Source organism: Callospermophilus lateralis, chromosome 6 (genome assembly GCF_048772815.1).
Source record: "Callospermophilus lateralis isolate mCalLat2 chromosome 6, mCalLat2.hap1, whole genome shotgun sequence".
NCBI lineage: Eukaryota > Metazoa > Chordata > Mammalia > Rodentia > Sciuridae > Callospermophilus > Callospermophilus lateralis.
Window position 1 is genome coordinate 119,520,806 of NC_135310.1, and position 23,032 is coordinate 119,543,837.

At 36.4% G+C, this 23,032-nt stretch overlaps 1 protein-coding gene and 1 non-coding gene across 3 annotated transcripts in view; one reads left to right on the forward strand and one right to left on the reverse strand.

The window, feature by feature from the left end:
- Ilrun (inflammation and lipid regulator with UBA-like and NBR1-like domains) overlaps positions 1–23,032 on the forward strand; it is an 84,958-nt gene that overhangs the window by 21,676 nt on the left and 40,250 nt on the right. For both annotated transcript variants that reach the window (XM_076858875.1, XM_076858876.1), the window contains exons 2-3: positions 14,966–15,120; positions 22,321–22,518. In XM_076858875.1, the coding sequence (XP_076714990.1) occupies positions 14,966–15,120; positions 22,321–22,518 (353 nt within the window). The remainder of the gene's footprint in view (positions 1–14,965; positions 15,121–22,320; positions 22,519–23,032) is intronic.
- Trnas-uga (transfer RNA serine (anticodon UGA)) lies at positions 180–252 on the reverse strand. Its single transcript has one exon. It is a non-coding gene; the product is annotated as a tRNA-Ser (tRNA).

The window sequence follows — 23,032 nt, forward strand, 5'->3', positions numbered from 1 at the left end:
CTGAGCCATATCTCCAGCCCACTGATACTGGCTTTGAACTTTTGATCCTCCTGTTTCAGCCTCCCCAGACGCCAGGATTACAGACTCACACCACTGTGTCTGATTTTTTTCTCTTTTCTTGGAGCTCCTTTTTTTTTTTTTTTTTTTTTTTTAATCTTTATTTTTATTTGTTTATTCTTATGTGGTGCTGGGGACCGAACCCAGGGCCTCATGCATTCAAGGCATGCACTCTACCACTGAGCTACAACCCCAGCCCTGGAGCTCTTATTATTTATTTATTTATTTATTTATTTTTAAAAATTTATTTCTTACATGACAATAGTGGAATGCATTACATTCATAATTATCCATTCACAGTGCAATTTTACGTAACTCCGTATATAAAGTATGTTCATGCCAAATTATGCCATTATACATGAGCTCTCTCTCTCTCTTTTTTGCATTACAATTCTTAATACACCTTTATAACACCATTTATCATATCTCTGTATTGGAGCTCTTATTTTTTTTTTAATATTTATTTTTTAGTTGTAGTCTGACCCAATACCTTTCTTTTTATTTATTTATATGTGGTGCTGAGGATTGAACCCAGGGCCTCAAACTTGCTAAGCCTGCGCTCTACCGCTGAGCCACAACCCCAGCCCTGGAGCTCTTATTTTTAAGAGAAAAATATTCTCTAAATTTCTGTGATTCTCTAAAGATTTTTCTCTTTTTACCTTTTGACAGAATTTTTCTGTTTTCTGTTAGATCTCTTCAGTGCTGTTTTCTTTTATGTATTTTTTAGTTTTCGGCGGACACAACATCTTTGTTTGTATGTGGTGCTGAGGATCGAACCTAGGCCGCACGCATGCCAGGCAAGCACGCTACCACTTGAGCCACAACCTCAGCCCCTTCAATGCTGTTTTCTTCAAGTTGCTTTTTTTTATTGTTTGCTGTAGTCTTTTTTTTTTTTATATATTAAATGATGAATATAGGATGGTTTTTAGCTAGGTACTACTAGAGTAGGATATAGAAAGGATTGAGAGGGCACAGACCTATAATCCCAATAACTCCGGAGGCTGGGGCAGGAAAGTTCAAGGCTAGCCTCAGCAACTAAAAGATGACCCTGAGCAACTTGTCTCAAAAAAAAAAAAAAAAAAAAGAATTGGGAGCAGTGGCATAACTAAGATCTCCAGGGCTAGGCTTGAAAGGCTTCTTAAACAGTGGGTTTAACAGCTCCACCCATTTCCTTCAGGGTGGGGCAGTCGCTGGGCTATGCAGTGATCAGATTATATTAGGGGATCCTAGGCCTAGCTGTTCAGTTCAGGCAAATACATGTCCTCTTCTGTTTTTGTCCTTATCTTCACTGTTACAGGGCACCTGGTACTATTAATTCCTGGGCCTTTTAAGGAGGTCTTCATTTTAAGTGGGTTCCTGTCTAATTTTCCCACTGTAGTCTGAAGAGGATTGAGCTTTCTTAAGTCACCTCTCATTTACCATTTGTCAAAATACTTTCTAGTGCCCCAAATGTTGCCCCACTTGCTTATTTTGTCCTTGTAAATTTATGCCTCGCCCTTCACTCCTGGATCTTAGGGGCATTTAAGCAAAGAGCTGAGGCTAATGAATTCAGCCTGCACATTTTAATTGTAAGTTGAAAGGAAGGACTGGATTTGCTTTTAAAAGTTTTTATTCTGCCTTCTCATTCTTATTATTTATGTGATTAAATATGACAATTTTGGTATGCCATTTGAACAATTGATCAAGTTGTGAATGTTGGTAAGAGGTAATTTTCCTTCACTCAAATGGACTGAAGAATAAAGAACAAATCATAAATGATTATATCATTTGCTGATGAGATTATAATTTATTATTTTCTATGTGCTTTCACTTTAATTCTTCAGTTTTCTACAGTGAGGCCTGGTGTGGTGAACTAGGCCTGTGGTCCTAGTTTCTTGGGAGGCCAAGGCAAGAGGATCATAGCTTTGAGGTCAATCTCTGCAACTTAGACCATGTCTCAAAATAAAATTTAAAACAGGGCCTGGGCTATAGCTCAGAAGTACAGTGTCCCTGAGTTCAGTCTTCTGTAATTTCCCCTCAAATATCTACCATGAACATGGATTATTTGTGTAATTAGGAAAGAATAATATCTAAATAGACAAAAATTGCTAGTTAACTTCTTGGATAAAAATTGGCCCTGGGAATCAATGTGTTGCTCTGTTAATTAGTTCTAAATCTGTCAGTTGTGCTTTTGTCCTTTATCTTCTTTAGTTATTCTGCAATAATAAAGAATAACTTTATTAGTGATAATAACTAATTATTAATTTTGAGTGTATGGCTTTTTTTTTTTTTTTTTTGGTACTGGAGTGATGCCAGGGGTGCTTAACCACTGAGCCATGTCCCCAGCCCTATTTTCTGTTTCATTTAGACAGGGTCTCACCGAGTTGCTTAGTGCCTCACTGAAGCTGGCTTTGAACTCATGATCCTCTTGCCTTCTACTCCTTAGCCACTGGGATCACAGGCATGCACTACAGTGCCTGACAATGTGTGTGTTTTGCAGAGTTCTTTCTGATATTTCTCCCAGCTTTTCATTTAGGAGATGTTCAAGCCTATAGAAAAGTTGAAAGATGGCACAGTGAATATTTATATACTCTTCATATAGGTTCATCAATTATCATTATTGTCATTGTGCCACATTTATTCTATTTGAAGTATCTTTAATTAACATGTAACTTACATACTCTAAATTAGCTCCTTTTAAAAGTATCATTCAGTGATTTTTAGTAAGTTTATAGAGGTATGCAAACATTATCTCAGTACAGTTTGAGAACTCCAGTAAATTTTTATTACTCCAGTAAAATTTCTTCTGCTTGTCATAGTTAATCCATTCCTGTTCTCACTCTCAGGCAAACACTACTCTACCACTTATTTATTTATTTACTTACTAGTTCTAATCAATTATACATGACAGTAGAAAGCTCTTCGATTCATTGTACACAAATGGAGCAGAATTTTTCACTTCTCTGGTTGTGCATGAAGTAGAGTCACACCATTCTTTTGTGAATGTATCTAGGGTAATGATGTCTGTCTCATTCCACCATTTTTTTCTACCCCTTTGCTCCCTCTCCCCCTTATTTCTACCTTTAAAGATTATTTCCGTTTACTTTTTGTATAAACAGAATTATATAAAGTCTTGTGTCTGGATTCTTTCACTTAGTATAATGTGTATGAAGTTCATTTGTGTCTTGGCATTTATCAGTATTTTGTTTATTTTTATTGGTGAGACATATTTCAGTGGTGGACATTGAGGTTGTTTCTACTTACTGACATTTTTTTTTTTTTTTTTTTTTTGTGATTCTGGGGATTGAGCCCAGGCCCTCAGTCATGCTATAACATGTACTGTTCCACTGAAATACACTCTTAGTCTCCTTACTGACTTTTTTTAATGTTTTAAAATTTCTTTTGTGTAGATACCCAGAAATAGAATTGCTAGTTTGAAAGATAAAGTTGTTTTCAAGTTTTTGAGAATGTGCTAGACTGTTTCCTAAAGTAATTACCATTCTATATTCCTATCAACATTGGATGAAAGACTTCTCCGTATGGATTTTAAACATTTTTTCCTGTGCCATTTGGGATAAATTGCAGGTATCATGGCAGCCCTAAGTCCTTCAGCAGCAAAGACAATGATGGCATCATACTACATAACTATAATATCATTGTCACCACCAAGGAATTTAACGTGGAAATAATTGTATCTAATGAGCAGCACATGCCAGATTTTCCCATTTGTCCCCAAATCACCCTTTTATAATCTTTTTTTTTCTTTTTTAAAGAGAGAGAGAGAGAGAAATTTTTTTTTAATATTTATTTTCTAGTTATTGGTGGACACAACATCTCTGTTTGTATGTGGTGCTGAGGATCGAACCCAGGCCGCACGCATGCCAGGCGAGCGCGCTACCGCTTAAGCCACATCCCCAGCCCCACCCTTTTATAATCTTGTTTCAAAACCCAAAATCTGGGCTGGGGTTGTGGCTCAATGGGAGAGGGCTTGCCTAGCATGTGTGAGGCACTGGGTTTGATTCTCAGCACCGCATATAAATAAATAAAATAAAGGTCCATCAACAACTAAAAAAGTATATTAAAAAAAAAAATAAAACCCAAGATCTTCTCAAGGATCGCATATTACATTTGGTTGTCCTGGCTCTTCAGGACAGTTCCCCCCCCCCTTTTTTTTTTTTTTATGAAATTAAAATTTTTTTCTTAAAGTCCAAGCCAGTGGTCTAGAGTGTCTGTTACTGTTGGTCACTTTTATTGCTTCTTTGTGAGAAGATCAAAATAAACATGTTAGAAATAATATACAAGTGCTATATCTTCTCTTGTGTCAAATCAGGAGGCATATGATATTATTTTGTCCTGTTTTGACTATGCTAAGGTTGAGTATTTAAGACAGTGCCTACTTGACTGTCTTCTTTGTAATTAATAATCCGTGGGAATGACACTCAAGACTGTGGGAATATCCTCTTTCCCACAATCTTACCCTCAGTTGTTTTAGTATTCATTGATGATCCTTTGTTATATATGTTGTTTTTTATTAATTGTTGATGGACCTTTATTTTATTATGCAGAGCTAAGGATTGAACCCATGCTAGGTAAGTGCTCTACCACTGAGTCACAACCCCAGCCCTCTTTTCTTACTTTCTTTTTTTTTTTTTTTTAATTCTTTTAGTTGTCAATGGACCTTTTTATTTTATGTAGTACTGAGAATTGAACCCAGTGCCTCACAAATGCTAGGCAAGCACTCTGCCACTGCAGCCCTCCTTTCTTAAATTCATAATTGCATAGATGGTTGCAAAAAGATTATTTCCTAGTTCTGTTTTTCCTTCATTTATTTGTCATTCTGCAAAGACACTATTAATTTTTAAATGGAATTTACAAATTAGAGTCATGAAAGAACTTCATAGTAAATGAACAAAATTTTAATTATTTAATTATTCCTAATCCAGAAATCTGAACACTCTGAAATTTGAAATGTTAAAGTTGGGCTGTTCGGAATTTCGGATTTTCAAATTAGAATACTCAACTCAAGTGCATACCAGTAGTCTCAGCTACTCAGGAAGCTGAGACAGGAGGATGACAAGTTCAAAGTCAGCTTAGGAAACATGGTGAGACTGTCTCCCAAAAAACCCCAAACAAAACTGTCTCAATCAGTAGAGTCTATGCAAACATTTCAACATTCAAAAATCTGAAACCTCTCTAATCCCAGGCATTTTACCTAAGTATATTTGTATATTTGCTTACCTTCAGCAACACAGGATTAAAAAAAAAAAAAAGAAGCAGGGAGAAGGGGTATTGAAGAGAGATTTCCTCGACCTTTTTGAACCTTGAAGTAAATAAAACTGCTTCACTGTGCTTACATTATTTGGGGATGTATATGGCTTTTCTCTTTTCCAAAGACTTGGAGAGATGGGGCTGGGGATGTGACTCAAGTGGTAGCGCGCTCTCCTGGCATTCGTGCGGCCCAGGTTCGATCCTCAGCACCACATACAAATAAAGATGTTGTGTCTGCCAAAAACTAAAAAATAAATATTAAAAAAAAAATTCTCTCTCTCTCTCTTAAAAAAAAATAACAAGAAAGGCTTGGAGACTAAGAAAAATTGACAAGGGCCTGGGTTGTGACTTAGTGGCTGAGCATTTGGGTTTGGTCCCTGGTACCACATATAAATAAATAAATAGATAGATAGATAAATAGGTAGAGAAAATAAACATATTGTGTCGATCTACAACTAAAAAAAAATTAAAAAAAAAAAAAAAAGGGAAAACAAGGGGCTGGAGTTGTGGCTCAGTGGTAGAATACTCGCCTAGCACGTGCCAGGCCCTGGGTTCGATCCTCAGCACCACATTAAAAAAAAAAAAAAAAAAAAAAAATATATATATATATATATATATATACATATATATATAAAACTACAACTAAACAAAGTATCCAACTACAACTAAAAAATAAATATTAAAAAAATCCACAAAAAATATTTTTCCCCTCAATTGTGTTTTTTTAGTAAAGCAAATTTGCTAGTTTATATAATGGGATGAACCCTCTTAAAGCTGGCTGCTTTTCATTGTATGTGAGGTTGTTTGCAAGTACAGCAGGAATTTTACAGGAAATGCTCTTTAAATGTTGTGTCCCTTATTTGTGTTCAGCAATTAGTTACTATTAAAAAAGACAGTAATCTCTGACACATTTATATTGTCATTTTATTAGTTTGTAAAAGAAAGGGGGGGCAGTTCTGATTTTATGATTTAATCTCTATTATTATTTTTCCAAATTCTATCTACTATAATTGAGTCCCCTAGTAAGTATGAAGCTTTAAAAAAGTATCTTTTCTCACACAAACCATGGAGCAGATGATTACTAATCCAACTCCAGGTATTGATTAGTAGGGTGGGTGTGGTTCAGAGTTTAAATACCATGAGGCATTATTTGGCAGTATTGGTAACATTGCATTGCTTTGTTCACAATACATAGAATTTGGTTGAGGATTATCTTTTTGTTCTTAGAATAAATCCATGACCTAGGGCTATTAGATTTTCTCCTAGATGTTCGTACCAGTATGCCCTCTGGGAGGTGAAGTATGAGGTTTACTTTTGTGTTATCTCCAAAGATGGTAGGCCAATATTGCTCATCGGGGAGATGAAACTGAAGAGATTTTGGAGCTGGTTTCCGTTATCACACTATCAGGAAATTTCAAAGGCAAGAAGTATTAGATGTGAAGCATTTTGATCAAAGGTATATATAAAAAGTATTTGGTATTTCTTAATAAAGCACAAACTCTACCTTTCTTTATACAAAAAGAAAGCTAGTTTAAGTCAACATTTTTCTTGGCAACATTTTCCTTTTTAAAAAATTAAAAACAAGTGTTTTTTTTGTTTGTTTTGTTTGTTTGTTTGTTGTTGTTTGCTTGTTTTTTTTTTTAAAGAAAACTTTCTAAGCAGACTGTAGGATTTGAATTGTAAGTTCCCTGTTAGGTAAACAAACTTTTGAAAACCATGCTTAATTATAGATTTACCTGATCATTTTGTAGCTGCTATTTTAAATATGTCGGAAAGAAAGTTTCATGAACAACAACAAACCACAAATGTTTTGTTCTCGGAGATAGCTTTATCTGAATCATACTTTCTGTTTGTCATCCTGGGACATTTAGTGTATCATACATTTTCATATCTCCTGAGCCAGTGCTTCTGCATTTTTAAAATGTACAATTAGTATGAAACAAAGTGATTGTTTACCTCCTAGGAAGTATCAGTGATAGTTAAATTCAGAGGGCAACAAAAAAGGAGTTATTTCTAAATACAGATCACATGGAAAAATGAATTCTTGGAAGAATAGTTATGATAAAAGGAAACTCAGCAAAAAACAGCACCATTTTAATTGTTCTATTTTTATTTTTTAGCATCATTTTATTTGTAATCTTTACTTTCATGTTCATAGGTTTTTTTTTCTTTTAATGATGAACATTTCAATAATACAGCAAAATAGAATAATTTGTAGCCATTCTATTAGTTTTTTGCACTGTGATAAATTACCAACAACTCTGGCTTAAAAACACAAATATTATCTTAGCATTTCTAGAAGTCCAGAGTCTGAAGTGGGTCTCATTGAGCTAGAATCAAGATAGGGCCCAGGGTCCCTTTCTTTTGGGAGAAACCGTTTATTTGACTTTGCCTGCTCCAGGTGCCACATGAATTTCTTGGCTCTCCATCTTTAAAACTGAATCTCTCTCCTATTGCTATCTCTTTGGTTCTCTCTTCAAATTACCTCTTCCTCTCTTAAATAAGTTATTACATTGGGTTCACTTGGAAAATCCAGAAGAATATTTTAAAGTCAGATGATTGACGACCTTAATTTCCTTTTGATGTGTAATTTAACATCGTTCTGTTAGGATGATGAAAAAAAATGTTGTAAAACATTTCATCACTTACAACATGGTGATGGTTGTGCAGTTCTGTAGCTTTACTAAAAATTTTTGAATTGCACAATTGAAATGGGTGAATTTTATGCCGCATAAATTATACCTTAATAAATTGTTGTTGTTCTTCTTCTTTTGTGATTGAATCCAGGGCTTCATGAATGCTAAGCATACATTTTACCATTGAGCTATACCCCCAGCACAATAAAATTCTTAAAAAAAAAAAAAAAAAAAAAAAAAAAAAACTTTTAGATTGCTCTTTGACTTTTAGGCTCTTTTTTCTTTTATTTTGTTTTAATATTGTACTGCTGGTTGAACTCAGGGGTTCTTTACCACATTGCTGCACCTCAAGCCCTTTATATTTTTTATTTTGAGACAGGATCTTGCTCAGTTGCCCAGACTGGTCTTGAACTTGTGCCTCCTGCCTTAATCTCTGTGTAGCTGGGATTACAGGTGTGTGGCATCATGCCCAGTATCTGAGACCCTTTTTTTTTTTTTGGTAAGAATTGGAATCTGATCAAGGACTAGATATTGCACTTGATTGTTATATCTTTTTAATAAAGATATCACCTTTCCTTTTGGTGGCAGAGGATTTATTTATTTATTTTTACTTTCTACTTGGAAAAAGGTAGTTACAAAGACCATTTATAAAATGGTAATAAAAAAGTAATACAATTAATGGATCAGTAAAGAGCCAAGAAAAGAATAAACAATTTTAAACTTGCTAGGGCTCTAAGAAGGGAGTAAATGTTGGCCTGAAGTTTTGTCAATGTATTTTTCTACGAGTTCTTTTTCTCCCTAGCTGTCTTCACATAATAATATCCATGAGTTAAACTCTTCTTCGTAGATTTGAAAACATTGTGATTAGAATGCCTCCCATTCTCTACCTATTGTCATCTTTCTGTTTTTTTTTTTTAAGTTATAAATGGATACAATATTTTGTTATTTTTTTGTGGTGCTGAAGATGGAACTCAGTGCCTCACATGTACTAGGCAAGCCCTCTGCCACTGAGCCCCAACCAGCTTTCTGTTTTAATGAAATTCTGTTTTTCCCAGGCCTTAAAATTTACGGTAATTAGAAGCATATATAGTTTGGTCCTTCATTTTGGTCTTCGATGTTGGGTTGCTATCTAATTGATGTTGGAAAACCCTAGTAAGAACATCTGTTTTGGTAAGGTATTCCCCAGGCATATTATCTTTTTTTTGTTATTCAGAGGTAGGCCTCCTTGTTTCCTGGTGGCTTATAGCCTTAGTGGCAATATCTTTGACACTCAACAGATGAGAGAAACTTGTAGTTTGGTAGTACTATGGCTTGAACCCCTAGATGATATTGATCATACCATCCATTATTCTGATTTCCATTTTAATTTTGTGTTCAAATAAGATGGAGAATTTTCTAATAAATTAATTTTCTCATTTGTTTGGAGAATGAAAAGGAGGTATTTCCTTAAGATTCTGAGCTAATATGCAGAACTTGGTCCTCAAACATTTCCTTTTTAATTGTGACCAACCTTCCTTCCTTCACAAAATTAATAGTCCAGAACACTCTAACCACCAAGTACAAACAAGGGTCTCTCTTACTGCCTCTCACATAAAGGCCATGGGCCCAAGGCAGGTTTTCCTCCTTAAGGTGAAATATGGGCTTGGTACACAACACATTTTAACTGCATTGATATTGACCTGATATGGGGTAGAACAATTTTGGTGATAATACATTTGGTCTCTGATAAAATGCAGTTTTGGGGGCTGGTTGTGGCTCAGTGGTAGAGTGCTCGCCTAGCATGCACAAGGCACAGGGTTTGATCCTCAGCACCACATAAATGTAAGATGAAGATATTGTGTCCACCTAAAAGTTAAGAATAAATATTTTTTTAAAAATGCAGTTTTGTTCAACCTTCATTTTATGCAAGAGGCCACTGAGATACTAAAAGGTAAAGTAATTCGCCCTGGGCTAGGCAATTATAATTGAGAACCACATCCATTCAAAGGCCATTCAACTTTTGACTCATCCAGACATCTCTGGTAAAACTTGGCAAGTGTGCCACCACTGAACTATAACTACCCAGCCACTGAATTGTGATTTTCCTGTTTTCTGACTCTGTACTTTGGGGTGATGTTCCTGTCTGTATATTCAAGAGATAGATGGTTTCTCTTTATAGGAACAGCAATCTACTGCCTTATGAATGTATGTACCATAGTACAAAAATAAATGTTCTATGTGAATATATGCAAAGGTTAGCTATTTATATTGAAGAATTCATTATAACTAGGGGATTACAACTAGTTCATTTTTAGTAATTAATATGTTTTAAAGAAAATCAGATGTTCAGAGTTTTACAATAGGAGAAGTCTGGATAAATAAAAAGTTTTGAATAGCTTTTGAATGGATGTGGTTCTCAATTCTAATTGCCTAGCCTAGGGTTAATTCCTTTACCTTTTAGTATCTCAGTGGCCTCTTGCATAAAATGAAGGTTGAACAAAATTGTATTTTATCAGAGACCAAATGCCTTGTTACCAAATTCTTCTACCCCATATCAGGTCAACTTGATCAATGCAGTTAAAACGTTGTGTGCCAAGCCCATATTTCACTTCAAAGAGGAAAAGCTGCCTTGGGCCGATGGCCTTTATGTGAGAGGCAGTAAGAGAGACCCTTGTTTGTCCCTGGTTGGCTACTGTGTGCTGGACTATTAATTTTGTGAAGGCAAACCGTGCCTTTCTCCTATCCCTAGCCTGAGGCCAGATACTTACCACATGGATAAATGCTCATTTGTTAAATATTTGTTAAATGAATGAATGTCAGTAAAGAATATTTTCATGCATCGCCTCAGCAGCCATCCCTGTGATGTGGTGGTATCAACATGATTTTGCCAATGAGTAAACTCTACCTTGAGGCTTAGCCACCTGCTCAGAGTCATGCAGCTGACTTCAAAGACTGATACCTTAATTTTTGTCTACTTGTGGTAATATAATATCTAAATGGCATAGAATTTACTGGTTATCTATTTTAAGTGTATGGTTCTTAGGACATTAAGGATATTCATATTGTTGTAACCATTACCACCATTCTTCTTAGCCTGTGTTGTTTTTTCACTGTTAATTGCTTTCCTTGGTTGTTCAGGGTGTTTTTAACTATCTGAAATCAAATTAAAAACTCCTGTTGAGCAAAAACACTGAAGGAACCTGGGAGATAACTTTCTGACGGTCCTGAATATTGGGTCAGTGTTTTTCCTTTCCTTTCATCTCAGCCAGTTTTTATTTCAATGTAGAATTTCTTGTTGGCTAATAATAGCTGAGCATGTTGTTTTGAAAGGGAGTACATGTTATGGCTGCTTTGCTGACTCTGGACTGAAGCTGTTTGGTCTGTCCCTGCTATTGTTCGGTTCAGTGGGACAGTAGTACTAATGATCCAAACTCAGCAACCCCATGTACCTGTCTTTGGAGCTGTGTATCTGCCTGATAGATTGGAGCCCCACGGGGCCACCGTCCACTTTCTGCCTTGTACTTGGGAGATGAATTTGCTTTGTCATTCTGCACTCTAACTTACTGCCAGAAGTTCAGTTCACTACTTTCAGTTTCAGTTTGGACTTGTAAAAAATGTTTCTAAATCTTTGTCCTGCTGAATTACCTGTATAATACTGGTACAAATAAGCAGCTTTGTTGTCTTTTGCTGTAAGAAGAATTGGAATGTGTGAAAGGAGATCAAGGCGGGGAATGGATCTGCCTAAGTAGCATAGCTTGACTTTTCCACTTGATAGTTCTTACTCCAGTGGTCTTGAAGTCCTGTCCTGATGGTAGAGTCAAGGGGTGAAATAAAAAAAATGCTGGAGGTGAGAATTTGGTAACTGTCCCCGGTGTACAAATAGTTTCTTCTCTCCGAGTGTTTTTTTTTTTTTTTTAAACAGCCAGGTGAACAGAAACCAATTCAGTAGGCTACTTGCTAGAGACCTGAGGCCAAAAAAATATATTTTTTAATCTTTTTTTTTCTAGCAGTGGGATTGCCAGATCATATGGTAGGTTTTTTTTTTTCTTTTTAGTTATACATGACAGTAGAATGTATTTTGACATAGTATACATACATGGAGTATAACTTCCCATTTTTGTGGTTGTATGTGATATGGAGTTACAGTGGTCAATTATTCATAGACGGACAAAGGAAAAGTTATGTCTGATTCATTCACTGTCACATTCCTATCATCTTCCCCCCCACTACCCCTGTCCAAACCTCTATCCGCCCCCCCCCACACCTATTTCGGATCAGCATCTGCATATGAGAGAGAACATTAGACCGGTGGTCTTTTTGGGATTGGTGTATTTCATTCATGATAGTCTTCAGTTCCATCAATTTACCAGCAAATGCCATGATCTCATTCTTCTTTAAGGCAGAGTGATATTCCCATACTGTATGTCTACCACATTTTCTTTATTTATTCGTCTGTTGAAGGCACCTAGATTGGTCCCATAGCTTAGCTATCGTGAATTGAGATGTTGTGAACATTCATGTGGCCGCCTCACTATAGTATGCTGATTTTAAGTGCTTTGGGTATGTGTCGAGGAGTGGGATAGCTGGGTCAAATGGTGGTTCCATTCCAAGTTTTCTAAGAAATCTCCATACTGCTTTCCGGAGTGGTTGCACCAATTTGCAGTCCCACCAGCAGTGTATGAGTATACCTTTTCCCCACATCCTCACCAACACTTACTGTTACTTCTTTATACACACACACACACACACACACACACATATGACACAGCTTTTACAATATGTTTTCAAAAGAACAGATTGCAAACTAGGCCTGTTTTTCTTTTATGTTATCCCTGATCCTTAAGGGTAAGTCTGAGTCCAGATGTACTTTTCTGTTTGTAGGTACTCTGTGATTCCTTAAGTTTGATCAGTCACATTATACTTTAGTTTGGATTACTATCAGCTAGATAGGAAACTGCTAGGAAGACCAAAGTCCAAACCTTTGTATTGAAGAGTTGGGCAAACAGGTACAGTGTGGACTCTAGCCCAGCTCTGTTTCATGTAATTTTATCAAGCACACATGATGGACAGACAGTTGGTAATATAATTCCAGTTTTTACTGACTAATATGACAGGCCACCATTGCATGAAGCTTGACCTGAGGTAGCCACTCTAAATATAGCCTTCCTTTTTGGCAGTTGTAAACACCTGGAGAAAAAGGCAGGCCCTCAGCAGAAAAGTATTTGCTGTTAATAGCATGTCTGTTGAACAGTTGCATACTGTCAGAGCTTTTTTCATGCTGTTTATGCATAATTAAAAGCAGCCACAGATCCACTGGCTTCTGGTTGGGTTATGTTTAGAAACATGCAGTTTGGTTTGTTGTCTACAATGGGAACTGGGGATGATGTCACTGATTGAAGTAAGACCAGAGACAAGCAGTTAAATTAATTAACAAAAAAATTGTTTTTGATCTCTGTAATGAACATAGCTTACTTAAACAGCCTTTATGGCCTTTAATTTCTGGCACTGATGAACCAAGCTGTCAGTGATGTGATTCGGTTCAGTTGGGAAGACTCTGGTGTATGTGTTTGTAGTTCTTTTGACAAAAGGGAGTTTGCAAATAATTTCAGAACAATACCAGCATTTATAAAATGATTCTTCCAAAAGTAAAACTACAAATAGCTTTTTTATGTCTAAAAAGATACTCAGTTTCCCACATAAAAGTGAACAGCTCCTGGGCACAGTGGTGCATGCATGTAATCCCATCAACTGTAGAGGCTGAGGCAGGAGGATTACAAATTCAAGGCCAGCTTCAACAATTTAGTGAGCCTCTAGGCAACTTAGTGTGACCTTGTCTCAAAATAAAAAAGGGCTGGAGATGTGGCTCATTGGTTGAGTGCTCTTGGGTTCAATCCATGGTATCCCCCTCCCCTCAAAAAGTGTAAGGCTCTCTGTGTGTGGGGGTTTGTGTGTGTGCGCGTTTGTGTGCATTCACGTGCTTGCTAGGGATCGAATCCTGAGCCTTGTTCATGCGGAGCATGTCCATGATCACTGAACTATGCCTCCAATCCTCAGAAAAATAGGGTAAGATCTTACTGAGATATATATATATATATATATATATATATGTATTTACCTGTCAGATTGGCAGAAATAAAAAATGTTAAAAAACATTGTCAATGAGAAGAGGCGAAATTGGCACTCATAATTCTTGTGGGAGTGTTATAATACAACTTTTATTAGAAGAAAGTTTGTATATATCTGTGAAAACTGCAGCTATATGCCCTTTCACCAAGCACTGTCACTTAGAAGAATTTACTCTACAAATAACTATGCATGTACACAAACTGATGTGTGCCTAAACTTACTTATGAAAAAGTTGAAGATTGGGAACACTCAGAAGTCAGTTGGTTAAATAAATAATGATAACATGTATATAATGAATTCAGCTATAAAAAATGAGAATCTGCAGTATGTAGTGATATAGAAATATCTTCAAGATATTGTGCTAAATGAATAAAACTAGAGTAGTGGGTAATATGACATCAGTTTTGTAAATAGAGGAAAATATGAATATATAGCCCATTTTCTTGTATGTGCCGGGAGGAAATGGAACTGAAGTTCTGGAATGATATTTAAGAAAGTAATATGAATGTTTATCCATGTGTATGTTTTTAGAAAGGAAAAGATAAGATGGTTAGTTTTTAAAAATCTAAGTAATTAGAATGTCTAAAAACGTGGAGTTTCTATGAATTCTGCAATCACTGTTTCAGTGGAGCTCTCAATTGATTTCCTTACTCATTCTTGCACCCTTATGTATAACAGATTTCATCATTTTGTCACTGTGGTATGGTTTGCTACTTCCTATGCGGGTACCTTGGGAAGAAAGTGATAGAAAAGTTTGTTGATTTAGTCTTGGTGATTTTCTATTGTTCCTCAGCCAGAATGAGTGACCTTGAAGACTTTCATACCAGAAGCTTCAGATTCTATGACAAATCCTAAGACATGGGCTAAAATAATATCTTTTGGCCAGGACTGAAGGCTTTGCTTTTTCTCTTTATTTGTAGGAACTTACAGGCAGCAATTGGAGCCTATTATGACTTTGAGAGCCCAAATATCAGTGTGCCCTCCATGTCCTTTGTTAAAGATGTCACCATAGGAGAAGGGGAGTCAATACCTCCTGATACTCAGTTTATAAAAACATGGCGGATCCAGAATTCTGGTAAGTGTATAAAAGGCATTTCTCCCTTGTCCAGTTTGGTTCTCTATTTTCTGAAAAAGGTTACTCGGGTATGTTTTATCTTGTAGATCTAATTGTGTGATTCTGAACTTTTTCTTATACGTGCATGGTATGTAGAATTTTCTTGTACAGCATGATGACCAAATATTAGTGAAACATCCCTGCTTTCCCTGCTCAAGAGTAGGAATAATAATTTAGGTCTCATGCTTCCAATCCTCTAAGTCTTGATGGAATATAAACAATCCAGTATTCATTTGGTACTTGGAGCTAGGCTTGTTTGTGGTGGAGTATTGTCTCCACCTGTACATTTTTCTCCATCATTTTATTTCTGCTCTAATAAATCTTCCAGTCATTTCCAGCAGGCTCACAGAGGTACCTTGAATAGAAAAAGACCTGTGAGCATCTGCTCTTTTGAAAGCTCATTTCTTTGCAATCACAAGAATGATTTTTTAAAAAAATTTCATTGAAAGATCTTTGAAATACACTTTGAAAAATATTGTTGGTGGGTTTTGTTCAGAAGAGGAGGGAAATTATTTGAAAATAAGTGAATGGTTTTTTTTTTTCAAGTTTTTTTTTAGTTATACATGGACACAACGTCTTTATTTTGTTTATTTATTTTTTATGTGGTGCTGAGGATGGAACCCAGGATCTCACATGTGTGAGGCGAGCACTCTACCGCTGAGCCACAACCCCAGCCCCAAGGGCATTGTTTTGATGTTCTACTACCTCTTTTAAGACAAATTGGAAATAAGTTAACCATAATTCTTTGAAAATAATGTCTGAATACATGTCTGGTAACTTAATTTACCTTTTACTTGTCAAGTTCTTTATTTCCTCAGGTTTAGTTTCTCTTGTCCCATCTAATAATAATTTATTCTGACTGGTTGAAGTTGCTTTAACTTCCTTGTTAATGAAGACTTTCCAGAGGAACTCTTGAGTGATGGAAAACTAGGCAAAAAGTATGTAGCTAAAAATGTGTAGGTGTTGGGGGGTATTGTTCAGAAGCAATTAAGCAAGGTAATTTGATATGAGATGGTTAAAAAAAAATCTGGGGACTACAGCAGACCTATAATAACCAGCCTCTTTTGTATTTTATTTAGATTCAAGGCTTGCTGAGTTGCTTAGGGCTTTGACCTTTATTGACTCAGTTTACTTTTTGTGTTTTTGTGATGGGGAAAGATTGGCTAAACTAGCCTTTTATATTAGAATAATGTACTGAATTTAATCTTTTTTTTTTCTCCAACATGTTTAGAAATAATTCTCCTTGGAGGAAAGTTCAGTGTGTCACTAACCAAATGCACATAATCTGGACAGATTCAGTGTTGTAGGTGACTTAGGGCAACTATGGCTTTGTAGAATTTATTAATCCCTTTCCCTTTTGGTTATGACATTGGTGCATTGTTAGTTTGGGAGGCGCATGGTAATACCGGAAAATAACCGCATTTTTCTTTCTTCCTTTTTTGTTTTCTTGAAGTTCTTACTTGGTCAAAGATTTTTTACTTTGCCTAATTTCTTTCTCACTGTCCCTAATTTGGCTTGCTTTTAAAAATATGTAAACAGTCTTCAGTTTCTATTCATCATATTTTTTTCTCTGAATTACAAATACCAGCTGTTACTGATCAAAAGTGCTTTGGAAACGTACATGTGAAATTATTTTATGAGTGAAGTTTTCTGTAAAAATATGACTTATTCAAAGTTTTTTTTTTTTAAGTAACTCAGGATGTTGTTTACTTATAGTGAGTTCTTTAGTATTTTTAAATATTGAAAGTTGTTAGAGTACTGTTGAAATGTTTTAAATACTGTCTTGGTCACAGAATAACATTTATATATCACTTAATAACCACACTAACCAGAGAGTTCCTTGGATTAATGGGAGGGGTTGGGGAAGTTGAGATATAATGGCTGTAATGTCAAATCGGAACCACCTTAATTCAGAAAAATCTCTGATGGTGGGCCTAGCTGCTTTTTCCTTCTCCTTTGCTTGGTAGTGGCAGTTTAAAAAGCCTCTGGGTCTGTAGCCCTTCTTCCTGTGTGTGAGAAGGCATTCTTGTGTCTGAAGTTTTGTTGAAACATTGGGCTGCAGTTACCACTGGAGATTTTATCTTTCAAGGTGCTTTGCACAAATAGGTTTTCCATTTTTCTGGACATTGTTCAGCCAGTTGTAGTCTTATATCTATAAACTGGATGTTTTCCATTTGGTTAAGGATCTCGGTCCCTTTGAATAGCAAATGTGTTATTAAAGAGAATGTATACTGATTCTTTGATCTCATCCCAATCTCTTATTACTTAAGAGACAAGTGCTTACTGAAAGAATTACATAAAAATAATTTTTAAGGCATTTCCTTGCTACCTTTTTTTGGGGGGGAGAGGGTGCGGGTAATGGGGATTGAACCCAGGGGCACTTAATCACTGAGCCGCATCTCCAGCCTCTTTTGTATTTTATTTAGATTCAGGGTTTTGCTGAGTTGCTTAGGGCTTTGATAAGTTGCTGAGGTTGGCTTTGAACTTGAGATTCTCCTGCCCCAGCTTCCCAAGTTGCTGTGATTACAGGCATGCACTACCCCGCCAGTGTCTGCTGCTGTTTTTTAGGCATGCTAGGCATTTACATATACAACAGATGGGATTGATAGGACCTGCATGTAGCTTTTCAACAGCTTCCACAAAGAAGGTAAATGTCACATACTGTTTAAATGCTTAACACTGAATAATATACACATATAATTCCAGGATCTAAACTTTTGTCATTGTAGAAATATTGAAAGCTTGGGAAGTCTGAGCAGGAAAACTTAAAATTGGAGGTTAAAGTTAAAATATAAAACTGTCCCTCTAAAAATGTGTGTAGACAGAATCTTTACCAACAATACTTCTTGGTTATTAATATTATAACATTATGCTCTGTTGGGTGTGGTGGCACATGCCCAGTAATCTCAGTGACTCTGAAGGCTGAGGCAAGGGGAATCCCATGTTTAAGGCCAGCCTCAGCAAGTTAGCCAAACTCTGTCTCAGAAAATAAAAGATAAGGTTTGGAGTTGTAGCTCAGTGGTAGTGTGTCCAGGGGTTCAATTCCCAGTATCCAAAAACAAATCCAAACCACAGCAAAAACCCAAAACAGAACTCCATGCTGTGTCTCCTAGCTGTAGTAAAGTTAAGCTGAGCATGTTATAATAACTCTGGATCAGGTGGGCCTACTGATCTAGAGTCTTATTTTCTGAACTCCACAGAAGTATATATAGAAGTATAATATAAATATAAAACAAGGTTTGGGGACAGAACTTGAGAAGGAGCAACTATTTCCTCCACTTTTCATTTATTGAAATAGTTAATTTTCTGTCTTTATTTTATGATTATGAGAAAGTATAATAATAGGGAAATAATATTATAGAGAAGATACTTTAACATTTTAGTATGTTCCAGTTTCTTTATTAGGCACGGGGAGAACTGGTGACAAGACCTGGTGATAAAGGTCTTTGTTTTCTTGGAACTTCACTTGAAATGTAGTCTCCACACATAGAGGTTAAAAAAGAGATGTTCATTGAGGTTTGTTTCCCTATTTGGGTGTTCCTGTCTCCAAATTATTTCTGTAATCACCGATAGTAACTCTCAGGTTTTCTGGAACTGTTGAATAACTTTCATCTGATTTTTTGTGATACTTTCTACCATTCTACCATGATAGGGTTTTTTTTTGTTTTATTTTTTACTTATTTTTATTTATGTATTTCTTTATTTTGCAGTTCTGGGGATCAAATTTGGGGCTTGTGCATGCTATGCAAATCTTCCTCTGAGCTACATCCACAGCCCTTTTTAAAATAATTTGAGACAGGTTCTTGATGAGTTGTTTAGGCTGGCCTTGAACTTGTGATCCTCCTGCTTTGGCCTCCTGAGTTGCTGAAATTAAATGCATGTGCCAACACATCTGGCTGTATTGTTTTTGTTTAAATAAAGTGATGTTTTATAACTAGAACATCACAATCTTAATCATACACTATATTCTGGTACTTGGAAATCATAAAACACAGATATGTCTCTATTTTTCTTCTAGATAGACCTATTTTCCATTAAACTGGTTTGTAACAGAATTTGAAGTCCTGTTGCATAATAAACTTTTGAAATTCAGATTCCAGGTATGGTGAGGTAGGTGGCCCAAACAGCTCACCAGTACTTCCTTTCATTCTATATTGAGCATTTAGTATTTTGAGCTTTTCAAAATTATCTGACCTAATAGTTATGACTTTAAGAACTCTAAATACATCATTGAAAACCCTCAGAAGGCAGATGATTGTTTTTCCCCTCTTTTTCCTTCTCTTTTTTTTTAAAAAAAAAAAATTATTTTTTAGTTGTAGTTGGACACAATATCTTTATTTTTATGTGGTGCTGAGGATCAAACCCAGGGCCTTGCACATACTAGGCGAGTGCTCTACAATCCCAGCACCCCAGTTTTCTTAAGATGATTTGTTCTTCCACTTCATAGCAGATTAACACTTTGGCATTGATGGTGGGTAATTCTTCATTTTTTCTTCAAGAAGCTCTCTTGGTACCATGACATTGAGCAGTTACAGTTATCTGTGGTACCCAGGAGAGTGAGCCTTGGCCAGACCATTAAATGTTGCCCATTTGGTGTTTTACTATCTCACTCAGATTCTCTGGAATATAAAAGTGCTCCTATTAGGTATCATTAAGAGACTCGGCAGTCTCAGATACTTGTGGTTGTCTGCCCAGGATAGGTGAGTCTCTCTTCACACTCAGACAGTCTTGGTTTATTTTATTTTTTTGGAAGTTTAAAAAAAAAAAAAAAAGATATTTTGGGATTTCATATAAACAGACATTGTCTTGTTACGCATATGTATGTGAGAGAGAGAGAGAGAGAGGGAGAGAGGGAGAGAGAGAAAGGCAAGGGTGAGGTATTTTAAAAAATATATATATATATATTTTTAAAGTTTTAGGTGGACACAGTATCTTTATTTTACATTTATGTAGTGCTGAGGATCAAATCCAGCGCCTCGTGCATGCTAGGCGAGCGCTCTACCACGGAGCCACAACTCCAGCCACTGTGGGGTAGTTTTTTAAGGAATAATTTTAAATTGAGACCTGTAGCAGTTTACTTGGGGTGAGGGGCAGTACTGGGGATTGAACTCAGGGACACATAATCACTGAACCACATCTCCAGACCTATTTTGTATTTTATTTGGAGACAGGGTCTTACTGAGTTGTTTTACACCTTGCTTTTGCTGAGGCTGGCTTTGAACTTGTGATCCTCCTGCCTCAGTCTCCCAAGCTGCTGGGATTATACAGGCGTGTGCTACTGCGTCCAGCAGTAGTTTACTTTTTTATGTTGAATTTTGGTCTTTAAGGAGACTTGACATTTTTAAGGTACTTTTATGTCCATTACTGTTAGTCTTGACCTAAGAAAAATATGCTTTTGCTAGGCCACAGTCCTCAGAAATGAAAAGCAGAATTTGCATGTTTTGCAAGTATATCTCTCATAATACTTCTGCCATTATAGATTGCTCTCTATAGTGTTAAATTAAGGAGCACTTTGCTATCAGTTTTGTTTGTTTGTTTGTTTTTAAAGAGGTAGAATTTTGCCATTTCCCAGGCTGGTCCCAAACTCCTGGGCTCAAGCAATCCTCTCCTCCAGCCTCCGAAGTAACTGGGACTATAGGCATGTGCTACTGAACTTGGCTGGTGGCAGATGTTTTAAAAGAGTATATGCCAAGACACGTTTAGACACTGTTTCATGTACTACCCCATAAAAATGAGGAGCTGTAAAGGGTGCTGTTTATAATGGAGTTCAAATCTCAGCAGTAGATCGCTGTTTGCTCTTTTTTGTCTGTTTCCTTTCTAGTAGTTGGTGATCGGATATGTTTAAAACTAATGTGGCACTTTGAAAGCAAGGAACTGAGGCATCCATGGATATTACTTGGAGATAAATCACAAGTATCTTCTGTCATGAGAGTCCTGCCATGTCCAACTTTTCAGAGATTTTTATAATGAATTTTTATATTGCAGAAAAAAGATATATAGAGGGCTATGTCTGTATTTAAAAGAGAATATATTAGGTTTTTCATATTGGAGAGATTTCAGAGGTAAGATTATATCTTGTCATTGTATGGCTACCTATACCACCTGACTTGTCAGAGGTAGTCAACTCATAGATTTCTCATTTGAATTACATGTTTTCAGTTTAGGTGTAAATAAGCACGTAAAGTACATACCAGGTAAGATCTTTGGCTCTTCCAAAGGAAGAAAAATGTTTTTCCTAAAGCCAGTTCTTCATATTACTATTCCCATCCTTTCCATCAGCACCTCTGGCTGGTTCATGGGACCACAGTTCATTCATGATCATGTAATGGAGATCACCTCATTGTTTGCGTTTGGCCCACTGCCATTTGAACTTGAGATCTAAACTTTTATTTGATGATTGTCTTGTATTTGAGGAGTCTCTTGAACCTGGATATTTTATTTTATTTTTATTTTTATTTTTTTTTTTTTTAAAGAGAGAGAGAGAGAGAGAGAGAGAATTTTTTTTTTTTTAATATTTATTTTTTTTTAGTTATCGGCGGACGCAACATCTTTGTTTGTACGTGGTGCTGAGAATCGAACCCGGGCCGCACGCATGCCAGGCGAGCGCGCTACCACTTGAGCCACATCCCCAGTCCCGAACCTGAATATTTTATAGTTAAGGATCCCAGAAGAAAGATCATATATCTGGCAAAAAACAACTTTACAGTGAGACTAGTATAGACATTATTATTTATGTGTTTCATTCTCTCACCTCTGTGGAAAAGCTGGGAATAAGCAGACATTTTTACTTTGAATATCAGCCTAAGTCCATATAAAAGTGAACATGTATTATCTTTTAGTAGAGAAAGCAGTTTCCTAAAGGTATGGGCCTATGCTTCATCTTTTTGACTCTTCATGGACATCACCTGAAACATCTTCTTAAAGAACTGCTTTGTCTTTGCCATAAGTGCATTCTCTTAGGGATAGACTCTTGGTCAGAGGTTGTCGATTCTAATAATTCCTTCTGATCAGTTAGACATTGACTAACTCAGTTTGTAGGTAGGTTTTTGAATGTATGTGAGATGAAGAAAGGGGCTCCTTTATAGTTTCAAAATAAACTACACCAAGCATGGGGCTACTGAAGACCTAACATTTTTTTTTTTTCCTTGTGCTTGAACTCAGGGGCAGAGGCCTGGCCTCCAGGGGTTTGTCTTAAGTATGTCGGGGGAGACCAGTTTGGACATGTGAACATGGTGATGGTGAGATCATTAGAGCCACAAGAAATTGCAGATGTCAGCGTCCAGATGTGCAGCCCCAGCAGAGCAGGAATGTATCAGGGACAGTGGCGGATGTGCACTGCTACAGGACTCTATTATGGAGGTGAGTATGTTCTTGTACAGCTCAGGGTGAAGGAATTAAGGTAATATCCCCACTGTTACTCACATAGTCTGTGGAATTGCATAACAGGGCATGACCTCTTTTACACATGCAGATAAATGACTTGTGTTTAATGAGTTGCTGGTTGGAATCTAATGCTCTCCCTTTTATCCTAAGAATTAAAATTTAGCAAAGTGTATGTAGTATTGTGTTTAGCATTCAAATAATGATTTATGGTGCCATTAATTTTATTATATAATATGGTAGATACTAAAAACTGAAGGCAGACCTTATTCCGAGTCTCTAGGCATAAGTCATATAAAACAGATAATGCACAAAATGTATATTCTCCTTTCTGTCTGATGGTATGTCACGCTATTAACACTTGTCCTTCCTTCCCAGACTTTTTGAAGTACTCTGTACTGTTTCTCCTCCCATATTTTCTATTCACTCTTCAACTCATTCTGTCGTTTACCTGCTTCCCATTCTAATGAATGCTTATTTGTCAGCAACTACC